At 37.2% G+C, this 23176-nt stretch overlaps 2 protein-coding genes across 2 annotated transcripts; both read left to right on the top strand.

Moving 5' to 3' along the window:
- The first annotated feature begins 5745 nt into the window (after nucleotides 1–5745).
- On the top strand, nucleotides 5746–7947 carry LOC124189940. The gene is made up of 4 exons (XM_046582450.1): nucleotides 5746–6405; nucleotides 6464–7497; nucleotides 7564–7670; nucleotides 7738–7947. The coding sequence occupies exons 2-4, from the start codon at nucleotides 6660–6662 to the stop codon at nucleotides 7945–7947; spliced, it is 1155 nt and encodes a 384-aa protein (XP_046438406.1). The 5' UTR covers nucleotides 5746–6405; nucleotides 6464–6659.
- On the top strand, nucleotides 7613–9093 carry LOC124190247. Its single transcript, XM_046582843.1, has 2 exons — nucleotides 7613–7670; nucleotides 7738–9093. The coding sequence occupies exon 2, from the start codon at nucleotides 7965–7967 to the stop codon at nucleotides 9072–9074; it is 1110 nt and encodes a 369-aa protein (XP_046438799.1). The 5' UTR covers nucleotides 7613–7670; nucleotides 7738–7964; the 3' UTR covers nucleotides 9075–9093.
- The last annotated feature ends 14083 nt before the right edge of the window (nucleotides 9094–23176 follow it).

Here is a 23176-nt window from a genome sequence, read left to right as displayed (position 1 = left end):
AGCTAAAATCCATTTTGGTGTCAACCTTATGGTTGAGTTTAACTCAACCAGGTCGACGCCAAAACGAGCCTTAGGAACCATCTCTATAACTAAGCCCATGTAGCTGTCATCTAAATGGACGTAAGAAATTTAATCTTACGAGTATGGTCGCCGGTTCTCAGTGTAAACGGACAGCTCAACTGTTCGGTGGTTGTGGTAAAAAAGAAGTCAGTGGAAAGTTTACCAGATGGATTTTTGCCCTGTAAGAATTTGATTTCGAAATCCGGCACGTCAAAGTTGTAGATAGTTTGGCGCAACCCTGATGAATCCTGTATTGGGCCCAGTGGTTCCAAGATCGGTCATGGAGATTGTGTTGTTGACAGCATATCTACTGCCGCCGGGAATGAATATTACTGAATTGGCGTTCCAACAACAATTGGAAAGCCAACTACGTCCTATTATTAATTGGTTGAAATCTAGTGCCTCTGGTTAAGTGCAAGAAAATTTTAAACTCTGTCGTGAAATCGTCCGTATGTTGGATTTATTAAGAAGTCAGGTAGCCGTTCTTCTCCGCTTCCGCCAATTCTCGCTGCCCATTAACGGAGATATTGAAAAGATTTATCATCGGGTGCAAGTTCCAGCAAAGATCCAATACGCTCTTCGTTTCCTGTATCCAGCGCCTGGTATCAACGAACCGTGTGTTTCAAATGACGCGACATGTTTTTGTTGCCGGCTCATCACCGACGACTTGTATGAATTTTTATGCTTGAAAAAAACTAAAAAAAAAGAAAAACAACGAAAGTCAAAGAATAGACATCCAGATATTCAATTTATAAGTCCCACAATACTTCCAAGTATTTGATAGGAATGGCTCCGCAAGGATACATTTCTTTTATATCAAGAGGTTATGGTGGAAGGTCAAGTGATAAATTTATAGTAGAAGATTCGGGATGACTTGAGAACCTTGACTTTGGGGACAATTGATACTGGCTGACCATGGTTTTTCAGTTCACGAAGCTGTTGGATTTCAGAATGCCGAACTTGGAATTTCTTCATTTCTCGGAAAACTTAATCAATTGATTTTCATTGAAGTAAAGGGGTTCAGAGAACTAGCTAGAGTGCGGGTTCATGTAGAGAGGGTTATTGATGCTGTTTCTCAAAGCTATTATATTCTTTAAAGTCCATTGAATTACCAATGCCTGTTAATTGATGAATGGACGGATTGTGTCAATTTCAGTGAATCTGTGGCTCATAAAATAGTTTTGGTTCCGTGCGCATTGTACATCTCATGCCCATCTACTGTCCCATTTACCAATTGGCCTAAAATAATTTCACCTTAAAGTAAATAAACAGCACCGTTGCTCTTATTTTTCTTTATTGTATTGGTTTCTTTTACAGCAGGAAACAAGAATGAATTAGTATGTTAATTCACGTGAAACAGTTTTCTTGAGTAACATAAGATGCAGCAACAATTATTAGAAATATCACGAATGGGGCTTCGGCTTCGGGTAGCTCGACGAGAATCTGCATTTTCCTGGTTCTCTTTCTCTCGCTTCTCTCTATTTCTCTTCTCCTAAGCTCGTGTAAAACCAGCCTCCTTTTTACAAGCATCACAGCTCGATAATTTGGTTATTTTGGTTAAAGATGGAAAATGATCACGCATGCATTTCACATGAAATATTTTTCGCTTACAATTTGAATTCGAACATGAAACAACAGAAACAATAATAGGTTCTTGTGTTTGACAATAACAGGGTATGTCAGGATTGTTTGCAGAAATAATTTGGGCAGTTTATAATAATGATTTTTACAGAAATACCCAGCGAGGATCTAAGGCATGATAATGTTGAGGAAATACTCTTTGACCTTCCGGATTGCAAAACCCTCCATGAAATCTATGTCGTATGGAACTGAAACGTTTTCGAGATTCAATAGTTTTGTATAAGACGAAAAAGACAAAGCGAAATCCCGTTGTGTACATCTGCAATTGTACCTGAAGTATTGTACTATTGTATAATGAAGAGTAGAGAAAACTGATGTAATATTTCGTAGTACACAGCCACAAGTTTACCTCATAAAAATAATCGTGTCCCTTATTCATGTAGTACGGCTTATTTTCTTCACTAAATTGCAAGGGAGAGTTAGGTTATTCAATATCCTGCCTTACATCTGCCTGCCATACATCTATAAGTGAAAGGGCACTTGATCTCAATCGTGCCAGTTCCTATGGTTGGTGAAATAAAGATTCCATCAGGTTAGGATGACAAGTAGGGCTCTTCCACATAGTGAAACCCATTCCTGCGAATTTCTTTTTCAAATCTCTATCTTTATCTCTATCTTTGTTTTCAACTTCTTCATTTGCTTGTAATTTTTATATAAGGCTGAATTCTGGTGTGAATGTGGTGTGTGGTGTGTGTGAAGTAATTCTAATATCCTCTCTTCCACTTTTTCTGTCACTATCGATTCGGAAGACGATTGACGATATTCAGCATTGGACTTTGACGATTTTGAAACATTCATGGTTCTCAGCAATGTTGTCTAATAAGAGACTATATTTTCAATACAGTTTCATAGATCACTTATTTCGCACACACACCATTGATTGTGGGAAAAGCAGACAGCGTTTTTGACAACGTTTTTCCCTTTATTACTTTGGGATTTAGTTTGAGTAGTAGGCACAACTGAAAGTAATACATTTATGTGTAAAACATTAAGTGAATTGTTAAAAAATTATATCAAGGTCTAACCTTTCGTTGTACTATTTCCAATTGTGGCACTAGAAGGCTTGCTTGCTGTACTACTAGCTTTATTTGTTTTACTTTTTAACCTACCTGAAAAGAAGAGGAATAAAATCATATAACAACCACAAACATTGTCTCTTAAACACGAAAAAAAATAACTTTAGGAAATTTGAGTGGTTCGACAACTGTCATTGGTTTGACTTTTTGCTTTTTGGAAGAATATCTCTGACGAAAGCTCTGCATAATTAAAATGATTCTTTTACGAGAAGTTCTATTTTTTGCCAAGCGAAATATGAGAGGAGGTACTAAAAAGTCATTTTAATACGGATAATAGGCACTCATCCAACAGTGGAGCTACTAAATGAATTCAATAATGAAACAATGAGATTGGCTCAGCATAGATTAAGTTTTCTGGTCAAATATAATTACAAGTTTTTAGTTTTGAAATCCGCATGTGTAACTTTGCTCGAAAGGAGGCGTCAGTTCTCAAAAAAAAAATCAGTCAATTAAAAAATGTATATGCAAGGATAAATTAGTCGTAAACGCCTTTCTGATCGCATCGGTCACACAGAAAATATCCAGTATGACCAGTAATAACTTTAAGAAATGCTCTAGCAGGTGCATCACACACGAAGGAAGATACCACAATTGAATAACAAATTTCTTCGAATTGAAGGCATTCACTCTGTAAAGCTATCAGTTCTTCTAGATATGGTTTTAGATAATATTTGAGAATTGGTGGCTTTCCCTTACCAATAAAAAGACTGACAACAAATGGCCGGTTATCAATGTATTTTTATTACTCTTGATTCCTTGTTTATCATTCCTTTTTCTAAATTGAACAGAAAACCTTTTTTAATGAGAAGTGATGAAAATGCTTGCTTTGTATAGGAGGATTATTTTTTTAAAGAATAGTTATTGGAAAGGTTGGTATGACGTGCTCTAACTTTTTTATAGGTTTTTGCTACTTCTCCTAGGCCACTAAGAGAAAGTTTCTTTCTTCCATATAGCAGTGCAAGTTCTTTTACAATATCATCCTTGTCAACTAGATATCCCAGGGAATTTTTAGAAGTAGACTACTTATTAATGCGCTTCAAAGCCGTTGCTAAAACTAAAACTGATCTTTGGTTAGAAAAGAAGAAATGGCAGTTGGTAAAAAAAACATTTCAAATAGGCGGTCAAGCAACGAGCTGATCGAAGTTGATATAATTGACGAAAACACTAATTCTGAGCAAAAGACAAGAGGAAAAAGTAATCGGAGATTTAACAGAATGGAAGACAAATACAATAATCCATCGTTGATAGCCAGACCAACTAAGTGTTCAAAATTAGATGTTGTGAAAAATTCCACTGTTCTTGCTGTAGTCCCCAATCTACATGTGAAATCCGTTTCTCGGACGTATTCACAAAAACTAATAAGGATGTAAATGTGTTTGTTAATTAAAAATAAAAGATAAACTTGAATAATTGTTTTCTTAGTAGAATTTGGTATTTAATTATGATTTAACCTTGAGTTTCTATATTAAAAAGAGAAATTTCTCCCCATTTCCCTATGCTTTACGTGTTTTTTTTATTGGGACAGTGTTCCGCAACTCCATCTCACGAGGTAGCCCCAATCGTCCCCGAAGCTCTATTGCAGTCGGTGGTACTCCTTCTTGACTTCATGGTTCTCGCACCAAACAACTGTTCTTTGATAGAATCTTCGTCCACGCAATCCTAATGAGCCCATTCATATGACTTTTTGCATTGAATATTTGAATCAAAGGCGAATTGCTCTTTAAATAGGGCTCTTGACAAACTAAACATCAATATTCCTGATCTTCTACGTTAGGCCCAATAGTCTTAGTCCATTTTTTTTCATTTTGCTTTCTTCGGTACAGTTCTCTTGGTAGAATTCTTTTGTTGATCTAACAACTTTTTTTAATTTTCTCTACAGTCTTCACAGCAGCGGCAAACTACTTAATTTGGCCCTTTTCAGTAGTTTAAAACTGCTGTATTAATAAGTAGTTTAGGAAAAGTGTGATTTATCCTACTTAACTCGGATATTGCCTACTGAATGGTGATTCTTTCTACTTATTATTGTTAAAATATTTAAATTTGAACATGAAGTTGAAAACAAAGTAGTTTACCCAAATTTAAGTACTTAGAAAAATTAGTAGTTCTGAAATGCCTACTTATTTCAAATTTTCATTTTTTTAAATATTTTATTAGTATTATAGCAATCCAGTAGTTAACACTTCTAAACTACTTAAATTAATCATACTTATTTTATTTGTTATATTGCAGTTCAGTAGTTTGACTACTAAACTACTTAAATTATTCATACTTAAATTTGAAAAACTACTTTTTCCCGTTATCGATTGATAAGCTAAGAATTGATTTGTGGACTTGGTAAAAAATACTCATTATTATTTGGTTTTGATTAGGAAGCAGACTACGAGACTAGCAGACTACACAGTACACACCAGCAATTGATTACACACTTCACTTGATGACTTCATTCATCGTTATGTCAAATTCTATGCAGTGTTCGATTTGTAATTTGTTTATAAGGATAGATAACCCCAGCCTCGCTGCATTCTACCAGCACATGAAGCATGAAAACAGCCATGTATCCCCTTTTCACGTTGTGTGCAGGCATCCTGGCATTGCTGGAGATGTTATCGACGAGGTATTATTTGAAACTGGTTATGTGATCCCATTTTTAGATTCCCTCCAGCAATTTATTAGTATTAAACTATTAAAGAGGTCTACGAAGCGGTAATGATAAGCTTTGAATCAAAATTTCTAACTGCTGGTAATATTAACACTACTACGGAAAATTTAAAAACGTTTAGTCGGTAACAAAACCTAAAACATTTACCATCGGAAACTGTTGTAAAAAAATAACTGTTGTAAAAGTGGTTTAGGGCAACAACGTTGGTTCTGCGTTGAGGGGGAAAACCCGTACGAATTGTTTAGCTGGGTCTCTGAACGACTAGCTAAAAAATAGCTTTACGTACGTAGGTTGGTCATACTTATCTTTCTTTAAGTTACATTACAGCTGAACGGGAGCAGCCTCGTTTCTACCAGCTAGCTTAAACCTGTTGATACTAGACTGCTTGCGTTCAGCAGTAATTTTACCATGTGTAGGTAGTAACGACCAGCCTATGTACGTTAAGCTATTTCGAGCTAGTCGTTCGACTTATAAAATTTATCTAATTTGCGCAGCAGTAAGTTTTAGCTAAGGGTAGCTAGTAGCGACCAGCCTTTGTGCATGAAGCTATTTTTAGCTAGTCGTAGGGTACCGAATAAAATTTTTAGTCAGAGCCCTCTGTTTGAATAAACATACATTTTTATGTATATAGAAAATTTGGCCATAATTGATGGCCACCTATCTTACAACGTGTCAACGTTGGAGGCTAATTAAAGCAAAATTTTGGAGTGGAATAAGCACTGGCTGCTATTGTTAATTTTACTTTATTTTGGTTGTCATTTTCGTTGGAAAAATCCAAGTGTCCAAATGCCACCTAAAGAGAAAGAACCTTCTCGATACTTAAAACGAAAATGGGGAGTTGAAGAAGCATATTTGGATCTGCAGCTACATATGAAGGAACAAATAGAATTGTCTATCAGTGATGTTGCAGAAAACGAAGTTCAACAGCTACAACAATTGATAAGTCCGTTGGAAAGTCGGCCGCCTGAGGTAACATCAATTATTTGCAAGATTTTGCTATAATGAAATTATTTTGTTTAATTGTAAGGTAATTGACTTGCCTTATGATACGTGTGGAAATACTGGAGACACTGACATTGACATTGAGGCTTCCAATGCTGATGACGAGTTATTTGGAAACAACACTTACGAAGAAGAAGATATGGATGATTACATTTTTATGGTAAAATGTGTTATTAGTTTATTATTTGTTGATATCTCACATTCTAATACCATAAAATTGAATGTTATTGGAAGGCCTGAAAGACTGTGATCGTGGCAATTACCTTGCTTTAGTTTGCTTGGCATATAAACTGAAACATAGACTATCTAATGCTGCGTTCAAGGATCATCTGAGAATTCTGAAATTGTTTACTGGATCAACTGTCGAAGAAATGACAAGTGCAGCCAAGTGTGCAGAAAAATATGATAAGGTTATACAACCAACTAAGAAGATCTTTGTATGCAATGAAAAAAACTGCGATACTGTACTGAAAACTGGTGCCGATGGTGTACCTTTAGCTTCACAGCCATGTGGCCATCGCTTTAGCAAGGAAACAAAAAATTGCTATTTTTTAGTGCTATCTATCGAGCAACAAATTCAGTATTTGTTGGAGAGTGGCGCAGCTAAAAGGGTTGATGATAAGCAGAACCACTGTGACGGGAAAACAAGAGGAGATATTCAAACTGGAGACTTGTATCGAGACAAAGTTAGAATCACTGATGAGCTCATCAGTTACATCACTCTGCAACTTAACACAGACGGAGCTGAGTGTCACAAAACAAGCAAATTTACTTTTTGGGCATTTATGGGAGTACCTAACGAACTCCCTTACTGGTTAAGAAGATCAAATATTCTCTTATTCGCCTTATGGTACGGTAACAAAAAGCCCCCAAGTGGACCTTTCCTTGAAGCCTCAATATCGGAACTCCAGCAGCTTGGGACCAAAGGAGTGCAGTTCAATCAACGAACTTATTTGGTGAAGCCATTAATTCTCACAACAGATTCCATGGCACGCAGTGTTTTTCTAAATGGTTCCACTTTCCGAGGAGAGTGTGGATGCGATTTTTGTCTTCATCCTGGTAAGAATTCAGTCATATGTGCGTGATTGAAATCTTCTAAAATTGTTTCATTATTTTCCTTTGCAGGAGAGATGGTTAAAATTGGCCGTGGAAGTACAAGAGTATACCCCGATCTGACCTCAAATCCTACTTTTGCACCGAGAACTATTGAACAGCACGAACGTGATCTGATGGTATTTCAATTTAATACTGTTATTTACAAGATGTACATTCCTATATCGAATTTGTATTTTCATACAGACTGTTCTGGGTAACGGGAAACGCCTCCACGGAATTAAAGGCCCTTCTCCATTTTTGGCTCTTTTGGATTTTGATTACGTCGAGGCGCAAGTACCGGATTATCTGCATTGTGTCTGCCAAGGAGGAATTAAATTTCTGGTGGACTTATGGACTTTGACCAAATATTTTAAACAACCTTGGTACTTGGATGAAAAAAAAAAAAAAATTTAGATGCTCGTCTGAAGCAAATGAAGCCACCTTATGAGATAACACGGACGTCCAGCTCATTGTCTGATATAGGTCAGTGGAAAGCATCCAACTTCAGAGCTTTTGCTTTGTACTACTTCTTAGCGCTTGAAGACCTCCTGCCGAAGGTGTATTTCGATCACTTTCTGTGCCTCACATATGGAATTCAAGTTTTGTTACAAGAGGAGGTAACAGTTAACCTCGTTCAAGAAGTGGATTTCCTTTTTCAACACTTCGTTCGTGAAGCTGAAGTTTTATATGGACATCAAAACATGCGTTTCAATTTCCACTTGATAACGCATTTAGCTCGTGCTACGCTAAATTGGGGATGCATTTGGAGCTGGTCGACCTTCATTCCAGAGTGGTTCAATGGCGTTTTGGTGTCATCGACTAATGGGACACAGTGCGTACCAGAGCAAATGGTGAAAAATCTTCTCATGAAAAAAGCTTTACGTTCGGATGCAATTACTCTAATGTTAAAGTACAACTTGCCGCAAAACAAATCAGTACTGCTTAAAGACTTTCTCAACATTTCTCACCATGATTTACTCAGTTCATTAGATATTGACTCGTCCGTCTTTAATTTGAAAGTTCTTGGAGTTCCGAAGAAAAAATTAGCAAGCAAAGAATGCCAATCCGCGATTCAAAATTATTTCTCTTCCGTACGTGAGCTGGCGCCTTTAAACATCAAAAGCTATTACTCTTACAAAAGACTTCTTTTTGGAAAGAAAGCAATATTCACAACTACGAGTTACACTCGTTCACCAAAACGGATTAACTATTGCGCTTACATGAAAAATGATGTGTTCTTTATCATCGAAGAAATTGTTTCCTTCAATTTGGAAGCTCATGATGCTACGGGAGACGTTTTCTTACTCGGTCGAATCATGGGGTCCATCTCTAAAGAAAAGTATTCTCCCGCTCCAAAATGTTTAGAATCCCTACATTTTTGTAATTTACCTGGACAGTCTACAAAATGCGTTGGCTTGTCATCGACTCTTGTTGCATTCAGTGCAAGTGATATCATGAAAAAAGCTGTAATTGGATTTCGTAATTGCCTTACTGAAACTTACGTTGTACCTGCCCTACCCAATTCAGTTGAAACAGATTGAATACAGTAAATTTAAAATCTCCAAATGAAAATTGTCATTGTTTTCTTTTAATTTGCAATTTTTTTCCGGTAATTTCATTTTTACTCCATTTATTGCTGGTATTTAAAAAATAATCGAAAACACAATCTGGCAACGCTTTCAATTTTTGGCGCTCAGGTATTTCCAGCTGCCATTATTCTAGTTCACTTTCGTCTCTATGACGCGTTTTCTTTTTCGACGTGTGAAGTATTTTATAGTTTTTACTTATCAGGAATCGTTTTCCTAACAATATTGGAAAAATGGGAAACCCCACAATTTACGTTCTCGTTTCCTTTAAAAAAGGTAAAACAGAGCTAGGTATTGGGCCTATGGATTCCATAGCCTTTCCCAAAACATTCGTGTCGCTTCCAAACCTTGAAGACAAGATTCGCATGCTCAAAGAGTTCATTTCTGGGAAGACTGATGTTGCTTTAAAGTAATGGTACATTTAAACTAAATGTCGTAAAGTTGTATTAAATCATGTTTGTTTAGGTTTCCAAGCACAGTGCTTCAGGTGAAGACCCATCGATCCATTTGGAACTGAGAGCTGGGCATGTAATTACATTCTCAAGTGGTTGTATTGTTGAACTTGATGTTATATCGCATGCTCTTTCTAACCAATGTTTTTTCATTTTAACAGAAGACATGGAGGTGTTGGAAATAACTCGTGATGCAATGATTAAATCTAAACCAAAATCTGCACGCTCCATCAAAATCTTGCACTCAACTCCAAAATCCCAAGTGGCCCCCAAACCTGTTGCTTCTGTTTCATATGCCAAGAAGTCTTTGCCTCCAACAGTTGGGAATACTTCAAATTCAGGTTTCTTTTAATATTTCTATTTTCGCAAAGTGTTTGCTATACTTAATCTTTTATTCATAGAACCCATAGATAACAACAAGAGAAAAACAACGAAAACAAATCCATCAAGAAGCAAAGATCAAGCAATCAAACCAACAGCTGATGAAGTCAGTGATTTGGGTGTTAGTGCTCTACCATCATCTGAAAGCGAAGAATCAGACTCTGGTAATGAAGAAGTAGATTGGCTGGCTCCATCTCCTCCTCCTCGTACCCACAACAAAATCCCCCGGACTGATGTAGTAATTATTAAATCTGTGTTTATAATCACTGGCATGCATGAGTAAAGATTTGTATATATGTACAGGATCGCTGTATTGGTGGCAGTGCCTCAAGTAATGGTGCTGTTCACTCGGCCGTTCATCGCAATGAAGTTATTCTGACTCCTCCAGTATCTCGGTGTAACACGCCATCATCTTTACGAACTACAAGTAGAGAAGTAAATGCAAAACGCGTGGTTTAAAAAAAAACTTATTCATTAATTTCTATTTTTTTATGAAGGAGTTTTCGAAAGACTTGCAATCTTTGAATAATGAAGCATCTCATCTGGATGCTTGCAATGACGAAAACAGTCAGGAGGCTCAGATCATTGGACAGTCAAATTCCCTTCAAGACATTGAGGAAGAAAATTCTTTTTTCAAAGAACAGTTGAATCAAAGCTTGATTGATTACGAACATCTGAAAGCTGAATACGAAAGGAAACTACATGAAAAGGACGAACTTATAAAGAGTTTACGTGATGATAACCCATTAGTACTAGCACAAAGTAGGGTTAAGACTGACATCTATTCAAGGTTGTAAATTTTAATTTGATTTTATATTTTAAATAGCTCTAAGGGAATCTGTGTTGTTGCTGGACACCGCTCTGGCTAATTTGCCATCAAATAGCCGTCAGTCTGTAGCAGTAAACGCTGCTAATAGTGCAGCTTCTTTGCGTTCAATGGTGAAACTTCATGAAGATTTCAACATAATGATTAATCCCAGCGCGCTCAGATTGGCTATGTCATACGGAAAATCAGGAACTACGACCAAGTAATTTCAAACGTAATTTAACAAATTTCTCTCAGCCCATTTTCTCATTTTCCCATTTTTTTTTCAGGGAAATAGGAAAGATGGTGGCGACTATAATGGAGGCTTTGTGGGATAAGGCGTTCATGGCTTCACACTCCCTATCTGGTCGCAAAGCACCGAGCGATATGAACGACCCTATTAAAAAAAATTTGCCAGCAAAGCCGGCTATTCCAGCCGATGCAAGAAATGCAGTCATACGTATGACAAACTTAATTAATTCGACATGATTTCATCTCTCATTATTTCCTATCTATTTACAGAATTCACCATGAAATTTTGGGAGAGCAAGCACAACATGAGAATTCCGGCTACCACGGTTAACCCTCTAATAAGTCAAAAATTACTCACCGAGCACAGCTCTGTGAAAAAAGCGTTAAACGACGACGGATCTGCTGTGGATGAACTAGTAGCAAAATAAAAAATGTCGCGTACTTATTCCTTTTGCAGCTTGTAGAAGGAGGGATGGAGTCCCTCTACAAGCTGCCATTTAATGTGCCTTATTGTTTCCCTCATCAACTTAGCAATATGTTTGCTGTTACACCCCTCTACAAGCTGCCAGTTATGTGCCTTATTGTTTCCCTCCAACTTAGCAATATGTTTGCTGTTACATCCCTCTACAAACTGCCAGTTATGCGCCTTATTGTTTCCCTCGTCAACTTAGCAATATGTTTGCTGTTAAACTCCATTTTTGTCATGCTGTATAACGTAGTCTTTGCATTTTAATCTCGTCGTCAAATACAAAGAAATTTGAACTCATTTTTGTATGTGACTAATTATAGGTATGCAATAGGAAGAATATACTAGGTAATTCTAAGTATCAAATAGGAAGAATATACTAGCTTAAGGTTTGCTTGTATTTAGTAGGCTAATAAATCATAGCTGTCCTATAGCTGCTAAACGGCCAGCTTTTTTCCCCTGCTAATGTTAAGTTTAATCTAACCCTGAAATTCCATGCTGTTTTTTAAAAATTGTAACCTAGAAGCAGCTAGCTTTACCCCCCTAAATGGATAGCTGTAATTAAGCTAAAAATCATCTTGCCGTTTCGTACGGGAATTTGTACCACTAAACCAAAATAACCCATCTGTTCTCATTTTCAGCGTCACTGTCCTCTCATCATTTTACCTTGCTTTAACGCTCTGCACGTCAGATATTGTAGAGTCATAGAAGGTCAAGAGAACTCTTGATTAAATTCAAATCATTGACAGAGCCTGTCCATGTAGAAAAAATTGTACTACCCATTTACAATCCTTTAATACCTGACCTGGTAGTTTTAAAAGAACTGTTGTTCAAAGAAATGTTTGCTGACAAGTCCATTTTTTCTCTCGGTGGTAATTTGAACACACGCGTAGAAGATGTTTTAATTATGAAATTGATGTGGATTCGTCTGAAATATTTCTTGATCTTGAACAAAATGTTCTTGTAAAGCTGGAATAAACTGAAACGAGTGATGCTGATTTCATTATTTCATTTTACTGTGGATGAGGTAGTTAAAGTTAGAAGTCTGAAACGAAAAACAATAAGAATGATGATTGCTGCTCAGAAACAACTAACGAATCTCCATAATAAGGCAGCACTGATTTTGTCTATTCATGTTTAGATTCAATTGCACAGCAAGCTTTATACAACAAGAAACCAAAGTGCACGGACAAAATCAGCAGCAAGGCAGCAAGAGTTGCTGAAAGGTCAAAAATTCTTGATTCAAGTAAGTATTAATTAAAAAATCCTGTTTGTTTCAAAACCTAAAACTGTTAATTGAAATTTGTTCCTAAAATAGGAATCAATGGTGACGATGTTGACAAGCAGCCAAAACATCACAGTCAGCTCATAAGTAAACTACACCATACTGTTGATGGTATTCATTTTTGACTATTATAAAAAACCTATGCTTTTTGATTTAACATAAGCTTTTTATATGTAACAGGTGATGATGGTGCTAATTTTGTGCTAAAGGAAGCAGTTGACAAGCAGCTGGATTATGCTGGTAGTCAGTTGATCCAACTCACACCTCATTTTCCCAGTGATGGTAATTGTGACGACTAGTTACTATATATTAATTAGGCATATCATTTGCTTTGAGCTATTAATATGATCTTAACACAATTTGTTTTTTGAATATCAGTTGACCATGGTGATCTAGTGCCAAATGCAGAAGTTAACCGACAGCTTGAACATTGTAGTCACAGAAGAACGAAAGCGCAAAAATAACGTCGAATATGAAAATGTCTCGTTTACATACACGAGTAATAGCCTGTTATTATGTACAGTATGGTCCAAAAAAATCCGAACACCGATTTTTTTTTGAAAGCCACCTACCCACATTGCGGGAAACTATGTTTCACTTTTGGTCCTAATTTTGGGGGGCTAGGAACAAAGCGAAGACAAGAACCTTTGGTCCCGAGTTCAAATCACGGCATCTCCAAAAAATGGAATCTTGTTTAATTGACAATCAAATTGTCGTTTTTCATTACTTCTTTAATTAAATGATAGGAAAATAATAGGAAATGATTAATAATCGCGAATGATTTCATTGACGTCACGACGTTCGCTCAAAATTGACTTGCATGAGCCAGCCTGTCTGGTTTCATTCATGATTTTTTTTGGGGGGAAAGGCATGACCGGTGGCTAAATGAGCCTATTACTCCTTTTTCTTCTTTCCCACCTTTCGCTTTGTTCTTAGCCCCCAAAATTAGGACCAAAAAGCCTAACATAGTTCCCGCATGACTGATAGGTGGCTTTTAGGTTGTTCGGATTTTTTTGGACCATACTGTATAGGGGACACATAATTATGAAAAGCCTCTGGAGTGGATTGATATGAAATGTTACAGGAAGTCCAAGGTCTATGTAAAAATAAACACAGCTGGAATGTTCACAATGCAATTCCAAACCATTGATAATTAAAGAAGAAACAAAAGGAAAACAAAAGTAACAAAACAAAAATTCAAACAGATTTGACTAGATACCAATGTCAACATAATTTGCCACGATACTCATCAACCAGAGTAACGTAGAATGTTGTCGTTTTTTTGCAATAATTAGTTTTTTCAAGCAAATATTTAGAAAAAAAAATTATTATTTGACAATGATTGGAACCGGAATATAACGATTTAGACAACCAACCGACTCAACATCTCGGCGTCCTGTTCAGAGAGAAGCGGCAACGGTTCATTTTGATTCGTCGTTTTGGGTAGTGAACGAACGAAACGGATGATTGTCATTTTAGAAGATGAAGAATCTTTATCGGAATTAACCGATGAAGGTTCGTTTGGCTCTGACTGCTGGTTGCTGTCAGCGGATGGAGTAGCCGGCGGAGCAACGAACGTCGGAGGCGGGCGGGCGGACGCGGACTTCGTACGGCGACGAGTAGACGTCGTTGCCGAGAGCAGCGGACGATTTCGGCGGAGTCTTGACGGGTTTCCCATTGGTCAATTTCGTCGGCAATTTGAATTCGTCGCGCATAATATTCTCCCACACTTGTATAGGCGCTGGCCCTGGCGGATTTGTTACAATGATGTAATATATCGTCCGCTCTTGAAAGTGAAAAGAGACAATAGAGACAGAGAGAAAGAGAAAGAGAGAGAAGGCTTTACAGTACAGAGGGAGGGGTCATTAAACTAATTTTCTAAATGGTCTTGGTCCCGCAGCGAGCCGGCTCTTTTAATGGCCCGATTTGTCTCTGACACACGGATATAATTGCGCCGTTTTTTTACAACCCCAGCGTGTGTGATTGTACCAGTGAAACTGTCTAGTTTTGTTTTTAATTGTACATGTACGATCAGTAATTTGCATCTTAGAGGAGTCGATCGCTGGAACGCAGAAACAGCAAAAAGAGTGGGGACAATGATTCGGTTCAACGTCTCACGTAACTTCCATTCTACTTTTAAAGGAGTCGCCCTATACGTGAAGATGAAGAAGCTGTTAAACAATCAGCCGCAATCAGCTTGGAGGAAATTTAGCTATCAGGATTATTGATAATGTTTGGATTTTGAAGTTAATAAAATTGTTGTAATAATAGACCCGAGAAATCGATGTTAACAAAATGAATGATTCCAGTAATTCCAGTAATTCCAGAATTGGCCAATGTTTTTTTTTTCTTATTAAAAAGTAGCTGCTTATCAATGTTAAAAAGGTATAAGAATCCGATGTATCACGTATTTCCTGTTAAATGCAAGCCGCAAATGCAACAATCTGAAGACAAAACAGCAAGATTTAGTATTTCCCATAGTCAACTGGCACGCCACGACAGAGGTCAATTTCTTTCGCTGATCCATTTATTTGTCTGAATACTTATCAAGCTTTGTCGAATAATTGGTAATTCAGTAGACTAGTGTCAAGTGAATCGGCTGGTGACGATGGCGTCACACCAATTACATGGGAATGCGGCCGCCGCAATTGCAATTGGAGTCGTTGTCACATTCCTTGTGTCCGTGATGGGTCAATCAGACCAGAGGAGCTGTTCTAGGAGGTTAAGTACTGGTACGTAATAGAATGTACGTAATGGTTGGGTCGCAAAAGAATCATTCCAATCTTGAAAATTCTTTTTTTTTTGTTTGTTTTTGGTTTAAGATGGTTGTCTCCACGGATGGCGAAATCCGTTTCCTTTGCAATTACCCAAAATGTCAGCAAAATCGACTCGTCCAACTGTTTTCCTATCAGCACCGAATAGCTTTACGTCGGAGAAGGACCAAGAGACCCACCAGTTGAGCCCCAGATCATCTTTTCATTAAAGGCTTAAAGCTCAAAGGCACTGGCCGTACATGGGTGGTTGACTTAAAGTGACCGCACTTTGCTTTCACCTCCCACATCATGTGAAAAGTCGCCCTTCCCAAACGGAACGCAACGGAAAATCAACAGTCCTGGCGGTGCAACATGAAAAATGAAACGAATTATTCATGGGAAAAGATATAGAGACCTAACCTAATTTGTGACAGTGACGGTACTTAATACTTAATAGAGATTGAAAAGGTGACGCAAAATTCACAAATTCGTCTATAAATTAACACCCGCAGCTTTGAAGAAAGAAATGCCAATAACTAATGAAGAAAGTGATTCCTCAGATGTAATTCTCTCATTACCGACTTCAAATTACGTCCCGGTATTCCTCGAGGTGGATTCGTTGAATTCCCAAAACTGCCACATTTGTCAGGCAGCGACAGCTATCTTTTGCGCAATCTCCTCATTGGGATTTGCAGCTGTCTGGGCTTCATCATGATTGATGGTGTTGTTGTTTGCCTGGTTTGCCTATTGCATCGAAACAGGTATCGACTTTTATATTCTTTTAAAAAACGATTTGGTTCCAATTTGAGTACCGGTATTAACTTGAATTTATTTGTAATGACAAGGCCAAAGGGTGCAATACTCCCAAAGTAAAATAATAAAATAATTCAAAGAAGAAGCCGTCAGGATTATTCGCAATAACATTTTTGGGGTTTTTGCAAAGTATTTTGAAATTTGCCAATTAATTACTAGATTGAACTCGCTCGCCGTGGGCATAAATGTCTTTCGTTGTTTCATTTATTTGTCCGTAGGCCGTATTTGTTTGTAAAGCTATGTCAAGTCATTGTAGTCAAATCAGTTTGCTGATAAATTAATTGTTGTAATTGAATAACAGTGTAAAATGAATCGGCTGGTGACGATGGCAGTACATGGGAACGCGACTAAAAGATTAACCGAGATTAACCCAACCACAGACCTAGTTTTTGAGAGTGAAATTGTTTTTATATTTATTACTTAAGAATAAATAAACCCTCTTCACATGGTTGTGAAATGTCATTCATTTAGAAAGCTATCCGCGTATTAACTTTAATCTATTTACAATATATGTAGGGCGCTAAGCGCCGCTAACCCCCCAAAATGAAAAAAGAAAAATAAACGATTAGAGAAAAATAGAAAAACAAACCAAAAATGAGAGAAAAAGAAATGTAGACATGGGGATCTTTATTTTATTATTATTTGCATAAAAGGAAGGCAAAAAAACGTTACATAAAAGGGGAGTTTCCAGGTGAAAAAAAGCTTTTGAAAAGAAATTTGTTTTTAAAAAATTCTAGCAAAGGACCCTAGACTTAATGATAAAAAAAGTCCAAAGTAATGGTTTTCAGAATTAGCTGATATGTTTTAGCTGATGTTTTTTCTTCCGATTCAGAAATTTAGACTATAGTAGTTACATCACTATAATTAGATGCTAAAGGATATGGAACATATATGGATATGGTTTTTCCTGTCAAACGCAAGCCACAATGGGAACAGTATGATGATTAGTTAGCCAGATGTGGTGTCGTATTTACCACAGTCAGCTTCGCCCGCCAGCCAGATGGAGGAACATTTCTTTCCTTGATACAATCATTTGCCAGTAGATTTATTCTTGCATAAATATGTAGGCCCTCAAATCGGCATAGTCAAATCACTTGGTTAAGTATTTACGTAGCGTCTGATGGAGTAACGTTATTCGTTTGCTGACGATGGTATCGCATCAATTAAACGAAGTCCAGTTTCACGGCATCGATCAGGCAGCGGGCAGCCCCAGGAATCTTTTGTGTCACCTCCTCATTGGAATTTGCGGCATTCTGGGCCTTGTTTTGGGGGTGAAATATAGTCTAGAGTCGATAAAAAGCTGAGACCGTTCTGAAAATCAACAAGTGGCTAGGATGTTTAGGTATTTATATTCTTGTATGTCTCGGAGTATTGTCTCATGGCATCAATTTCTTCATGATACTGTTCTAAAACTGCAGGAGAGTAGCTGTTAATTAGAAATAAAGACGAGAGGAATCAGAAATCAATGACAACTAAATGTCTAATTCTAGAATGAGTCAGTGTGGTTTTCGATGAAGAGATGTAGATAATTAATAACTATACTATCGCTTATCAATGTAGGCCTAATAATTGACTAAGGAACCGCAATTCTTTCCTGTCAAGATTCGTTGTGATTGATGCCGCACTTCTTGGTTTATTGCACCGATATGCAGTTTTATTCTTTTTTTGATTAAAAAATTCAGTTTAATTTCAGTATCAACTTAAAATTTATTTACAATATAGAGGGCTAGAACGACGGGTCCGTTACTCCTATATTTAAAAAACGATTAGAGAAAAATAGAAAAAGAAAACAAAAAGTCCAAGGAATGCGCAAGGAAAATTCCCCTTTTTATTTTTCAAATTTGTACGAAAGAAAGGGTGAGATACCTTACTTAAAAGGGGAGTTTCCAGAGCTTTTTTAAGGTCTTTTGTTTTTATCCTTACAAATCTAACAAGATTACGCAATGAAAAAGAAAGAAAAAAAATTGTATTTCGTAACTTACGAAGATGTCGGGCGGCCATATTTGCATCTCTGCCGCATTCATCGTCGCACATCAAAGTAGTCCAGTGAAAATGGAAAATGTTGACGAGCGCTAGAGCCTCTATTCCCATTCAAAAGAATAAGGACAACAACAACAATAGTGATGTGACGCCGACACTTTCCAGGTGGGGAGAGCTGCCTTGCTGCCGGTTTGCAGCTTGGTGGCAGCCACCCATCTGCGTCGACAGCATTCCACCTCCTATTACACCAGTCACACCCGAAATGGTAGTCCAGCAACTGGCCAAGAAAATGAGCTGCCGAGCAGGTCGTTGTAAAACATTTTTGGTTGGTTTTACGATTGAGAGTTTATTCATGTTTTTGGTTGCATTTTTCCAAAACGACATTTTCCACTTTCAAACCCCTTTTTCTGTTGTGCGTGTGCAGTCAGAACGGACACCGAAAACATGTTGCCGTTCACGTTTAGTTTGTTTGTTTGTTTGTTTTTGTTTTGTTTTGTTTTTTTTTTTGGGGGGGGGGGGAGGGAAACTCTTTGGTTCTCACGAATGCTGCTCAAGAATGCTGTCTATAAATAACAGGTGTTTCTCTAAGGCAATCGAATTCGAACTTTTGACAATTTTTTCGCCAATTTCGTGCTGGCCTGTTGTCTGTTGTTGACGGAATTAGTCGAATGCCAAGTGTAATGAATAAATATATGAATTTTCCACGTCATCTTTAAGCTTTTATTTTTTTTCTTTCTCTGTTGGGCGATTCATCAAACAAAATTTTTACGTTGCGGAGGGGAGTCTGATATATTCTTGCGGAATCAAACAAACACATCAAAAAAGTTGTATAAAAAAAGGAACTTTTAGGGTTAGGATAACCCTATAAAAGGGGATTTATGTGTACATATGCGGTGGCCGCGTTCCTTTATAAATGGTAACCCCCCTCTCTCTCTCTTACGTATTCTAAGATGAAGGGGGGAGAATTCCGTAATGTTTTTTTTATGATCTCCCTGGGTCGTGCTGATGCTCGCTGATCGTCGTGCTGCGCATGATCGCTGATGCGTGATTCAGTCAACCACGTCCAAATAAGTTTGGCCTTTTATTTCTCAGCCAACACAGTAAATAGACTAAAGGGGGGAACAACAACAACAGAAGAGATAAAAATGTGTACAAAAAAAGAATTGGGGAAAAAATCTTTTTACAACTATTTTGATGGGTTTTCCACAGAGTTTTATGAGGCCAATAGATGAAAGGACGCTGGCGTCCTGCTATATACACCCATCCATTCCTACCGTTGGGGAAGCAAAAAACAGCAACCGAACGCTGTATATTTTCAATATAAGTATAGTCTTTTTAATTGTGATAAGTTACTATATTATAATTAGACTATACTCTCGAGCTTTTTATTTGAGTTTAACACAAGCTTCTTATGGCAAGCAGATGACAATGGTGACCTAGTGCCCAATGCAGTTAACCAACATGTTGAACATCAACTGATTCTTTTCTAATGCTAGTAATTGTGATAAATGCTTACTACATATTTTTACCCTTCGTTGTTAAGCTATTCGTTTGAGCTTAACACAAGCCTTTCGATTTTATTGTTCATGCTGTGACTTATCGAATTGCACTCTTCCAGAGGTAGGATATGAAGAGTGGGAGATAAACCCATGTTCCGTATTATTTCATTTTGTGACAATTAATTGTGACTTCAATACAAATAGTATATTACTCACATCATTTTTTTATTAGTGCTTTCATTTCTTAAGATTAGTAGGCAGATTTTAAGTAGGTAAAAAAATAAGTATGCACAAAAAAACAAGTATGGTGAAATAAAGTAGGAGTAAAAAAAAGTATGAACGTCTCACGATTGAAATCTGTGATAGAGCACAGTTATTTAAGGTTTTCTCCTGTTCAATTCCTTTGAAATCTAAAAGTTCGGAAATGATTCGATTAAACGTCGATTTCTAGAATTTCTTTGACGTCTGAAATGTCTTCGAGGTCAGCGATTCAGGCGAAAGGTGCTAAATAAATTGATAAATTTTATTGCGTGTTATAGGCGTTGCATTTTGAAGATGAGTGATGTGATAGCTCAATCGCATGCTTGAAAATGACGTCATAATTGTTGGGCAAAGTCATTTAGAAGAATTATGTCCGTCACATGTTATATAATCGCTGTAGTTCATTCAATTGTTTTGTGAAACAACCCATTGAGTAATACATTTTTTAGATGAACTCGCTAGCGACTTTCGGTGTGTGAATACGCTATCCAATACAATGCGCCCACGTCCATTGCTGCTTGTCTCCCCCTATTAACATCAGCGCTAAAATAATTGTCATTATTGAACATTTGGGTCATGGGACATGATTGCAAGTTGTCAAGGCCACGATTTGTCTCGAGTTTGTTATATTTTTATTTCTCGGTGTGAATATGGCTGATTGAATCGCTGATTTTGACACTTGACTTGTTTGAGAAATGTCGAAGGAAGTTAAATCTTGGCCAAAGGAGCGTATCGTTTGGTGTCATTTTTTCGCATTTTTTCCATATTATTCTATCGTCATATTTATTCGCCTATAATTGTTGCGTTTTACAGATTTGATGCGTGAACACTGATGCTGTTACACTGATCCGTCCGTTGTTGCTTGTGATGATACGGATGTAAGCCTACTTCGAGATGATTATCCTTGCTCAACCAAAACGGAATTTATTAAATCACCTACTTCTCTTCAATTGGGATTACATCGATTTCTTCAAGCGTAGTAGGAGGCAAAAGCAAAGGTTAAAATTGTTTTGTCTGGTTTTGGTTTGGTCGATATGTTACCATTGACGGAACAAAGTCCTCTTCGGTGAGAATATTTCGATTGTAAGGGTCACACCTGCTTTTTCGAATCCAGCCATAATGTTTTTGGGTGTGCCAGTACGTGGAAGAGCCTTCTTTACAATTCCTGGAACATGACGCATGGCCTGGATGTTTCTTCAGCCAGGCTCCTATAGCTCCGTTTCCATAATTTTTCAGTGGGCCATAAACTGATAAATACAGTGGTTGAAGTCTATGAGAAGGAAAGCATTATAATGCCATTTTTTTTTGGCGTAATTAAGTCCTTCCACGGACAAATGGAACCCATGGTTGTCCACAAAACCGGTTTATCTACAGATGGGCGAATATGTTTGACGAAGTGTTCTAAGAACAACACGAAATCCTTTTCCGTCATCCAACCAGATTTGTTTGCTGAGCCGCTAGACCATAATGGGGCATTCACAAAAAAAATTGTCTTTCATATGCACTCTTGGAAATAAGAATGAATCTATATTAGGCTAGGTCTACTAGAAAAAATAATGATTCTACTCCCTACCTTGGGAAAACAAAGAATGGGGAACACTATTCCCTGCAACACTGACAGCCATCAGAGTGACTAATGTGCCTCAACTACTTTATTGATTATATTGACAGATTTTAACAGTTGGCGTATGTTACACAGTCAAACGTTCATCACTGGACTACGTACTTGTGGCCTTTCACTGTTTACATCATTTTTTTTTTCTACTTGGCAGACGGGGAGGGGCCGAGGGGGGGGGGGAATTCTTTCCCTATAATTAAAGAAATCATCAAATCAATTAATTATAGAAATCATCAAGGAATATACATAAAAAAGCGTTCATAGAAACTCTTCCAGGAACTGTGAAACACCACGTTAAGCGGGACAGAGTGAAAGAACATTATTTAAGGTCATTGAAATGGTTCGAAATCTTTGAATTGTAACTTTTTCCATTGCCAGCAAATGTTTCATTTCGTTACATGAATTTCAGTTTATATTTTAATAGATAGGTATCCAACCGAGAAAAGGAATAAAGATCGGAAAATTTCCTAACGCAGGTTAAAATGACGTAAATCCATTCATAAGTTCCGTAAAAATAGTGTTTCTACAAATAGCCGAGGATAATAGCTCCAGGGTTTTCCTTTCACTGTGTAACTGGTTATACCCAAGACAAGGCGCAAGGGAGTTTCCTGAACTTGGAAGGTTGCGGATGTTCCTAGACGGCATTTCACACCGTTTTTATGCGATTATTTGAAAACAGCCTTTCTCCACACAGAAAAAATTTTACTCCACTTACAAGTGTGGAAATGAAAGTCCCCACTAAAAAGTGTGGGTACCTACTTATAAGTGGACTAGTTCACTTTGGGGCAAACCCAAATGAAGGTGTGCCTCTCCACTTAGGGCCTAAGTGTGGTTAATTGTAAGTAGAAAACCACACTAATTATTGGGCAAAAAAGTGTGGAATAAGTGTGGGTACAATAAATGTGAATACTTAAATATGTGATTTAATAAATGACTTTATTGAAAACATTACATCATTTGTACAAAAAGAATGCGGATTACGGTACACATACAGAACAATACTACGTTTTAATGATTAAAAACTCATTGCTGGTACTTTATAATAAAGTAAAGAAAGTTGGCTTGATTATGAAAAAAATACATAAAATCACATCGAAAGCCATTCCATTTGAGTTGCAGAACGAGAGACAATAACATTAATGCCTGTGACCTAATTCAGTAATCAAGAGCCTCATCGCTTGCAATGCGTTCGGGTGCGTTGACAAAATCTTGATTTGACGCGCTTATTTTTTCTCTTTAACTCAACAAAATCTCGAAAACAAGCTTTTCGAAAATAATTCTAAATACTGAGAATATTCAAGACGAAATATAGAAAAAAAGATCACCCTTTCAAAGAGGAAAAGGTGACCTAGTTTATAGTCAAAGCTGGATTTTTTAACTGAACAATTTTTTCATTTCTTCGTGCGTTGCAAATGTTTCATTGTTCTCAATGAAGTTTTTAACAATCTGTCTTCCAAGCTTGTCTGAATTAAGAAATTCTCTTACTTTTATC

The sequence above is a fragment of the Daphnia pulex genome, chromosome 3 (genome assembly GCF_021134715.1).
Source record: "Daphnia pulex isolate KAP4 chromosome 3, ASM2113471v1".
Lineage (NCBI taxonomy): Eukaryota > Metazoa > Arthropoda > Branchiopoda > Diplostraca > Daphniidae > Daphnia > Daphnia pulex.
The sequence above is the reverse complement of the archived record's forward strand: the minus strand, read 5'-3'. Positions and strand labels throughout refer to the sequence as shown.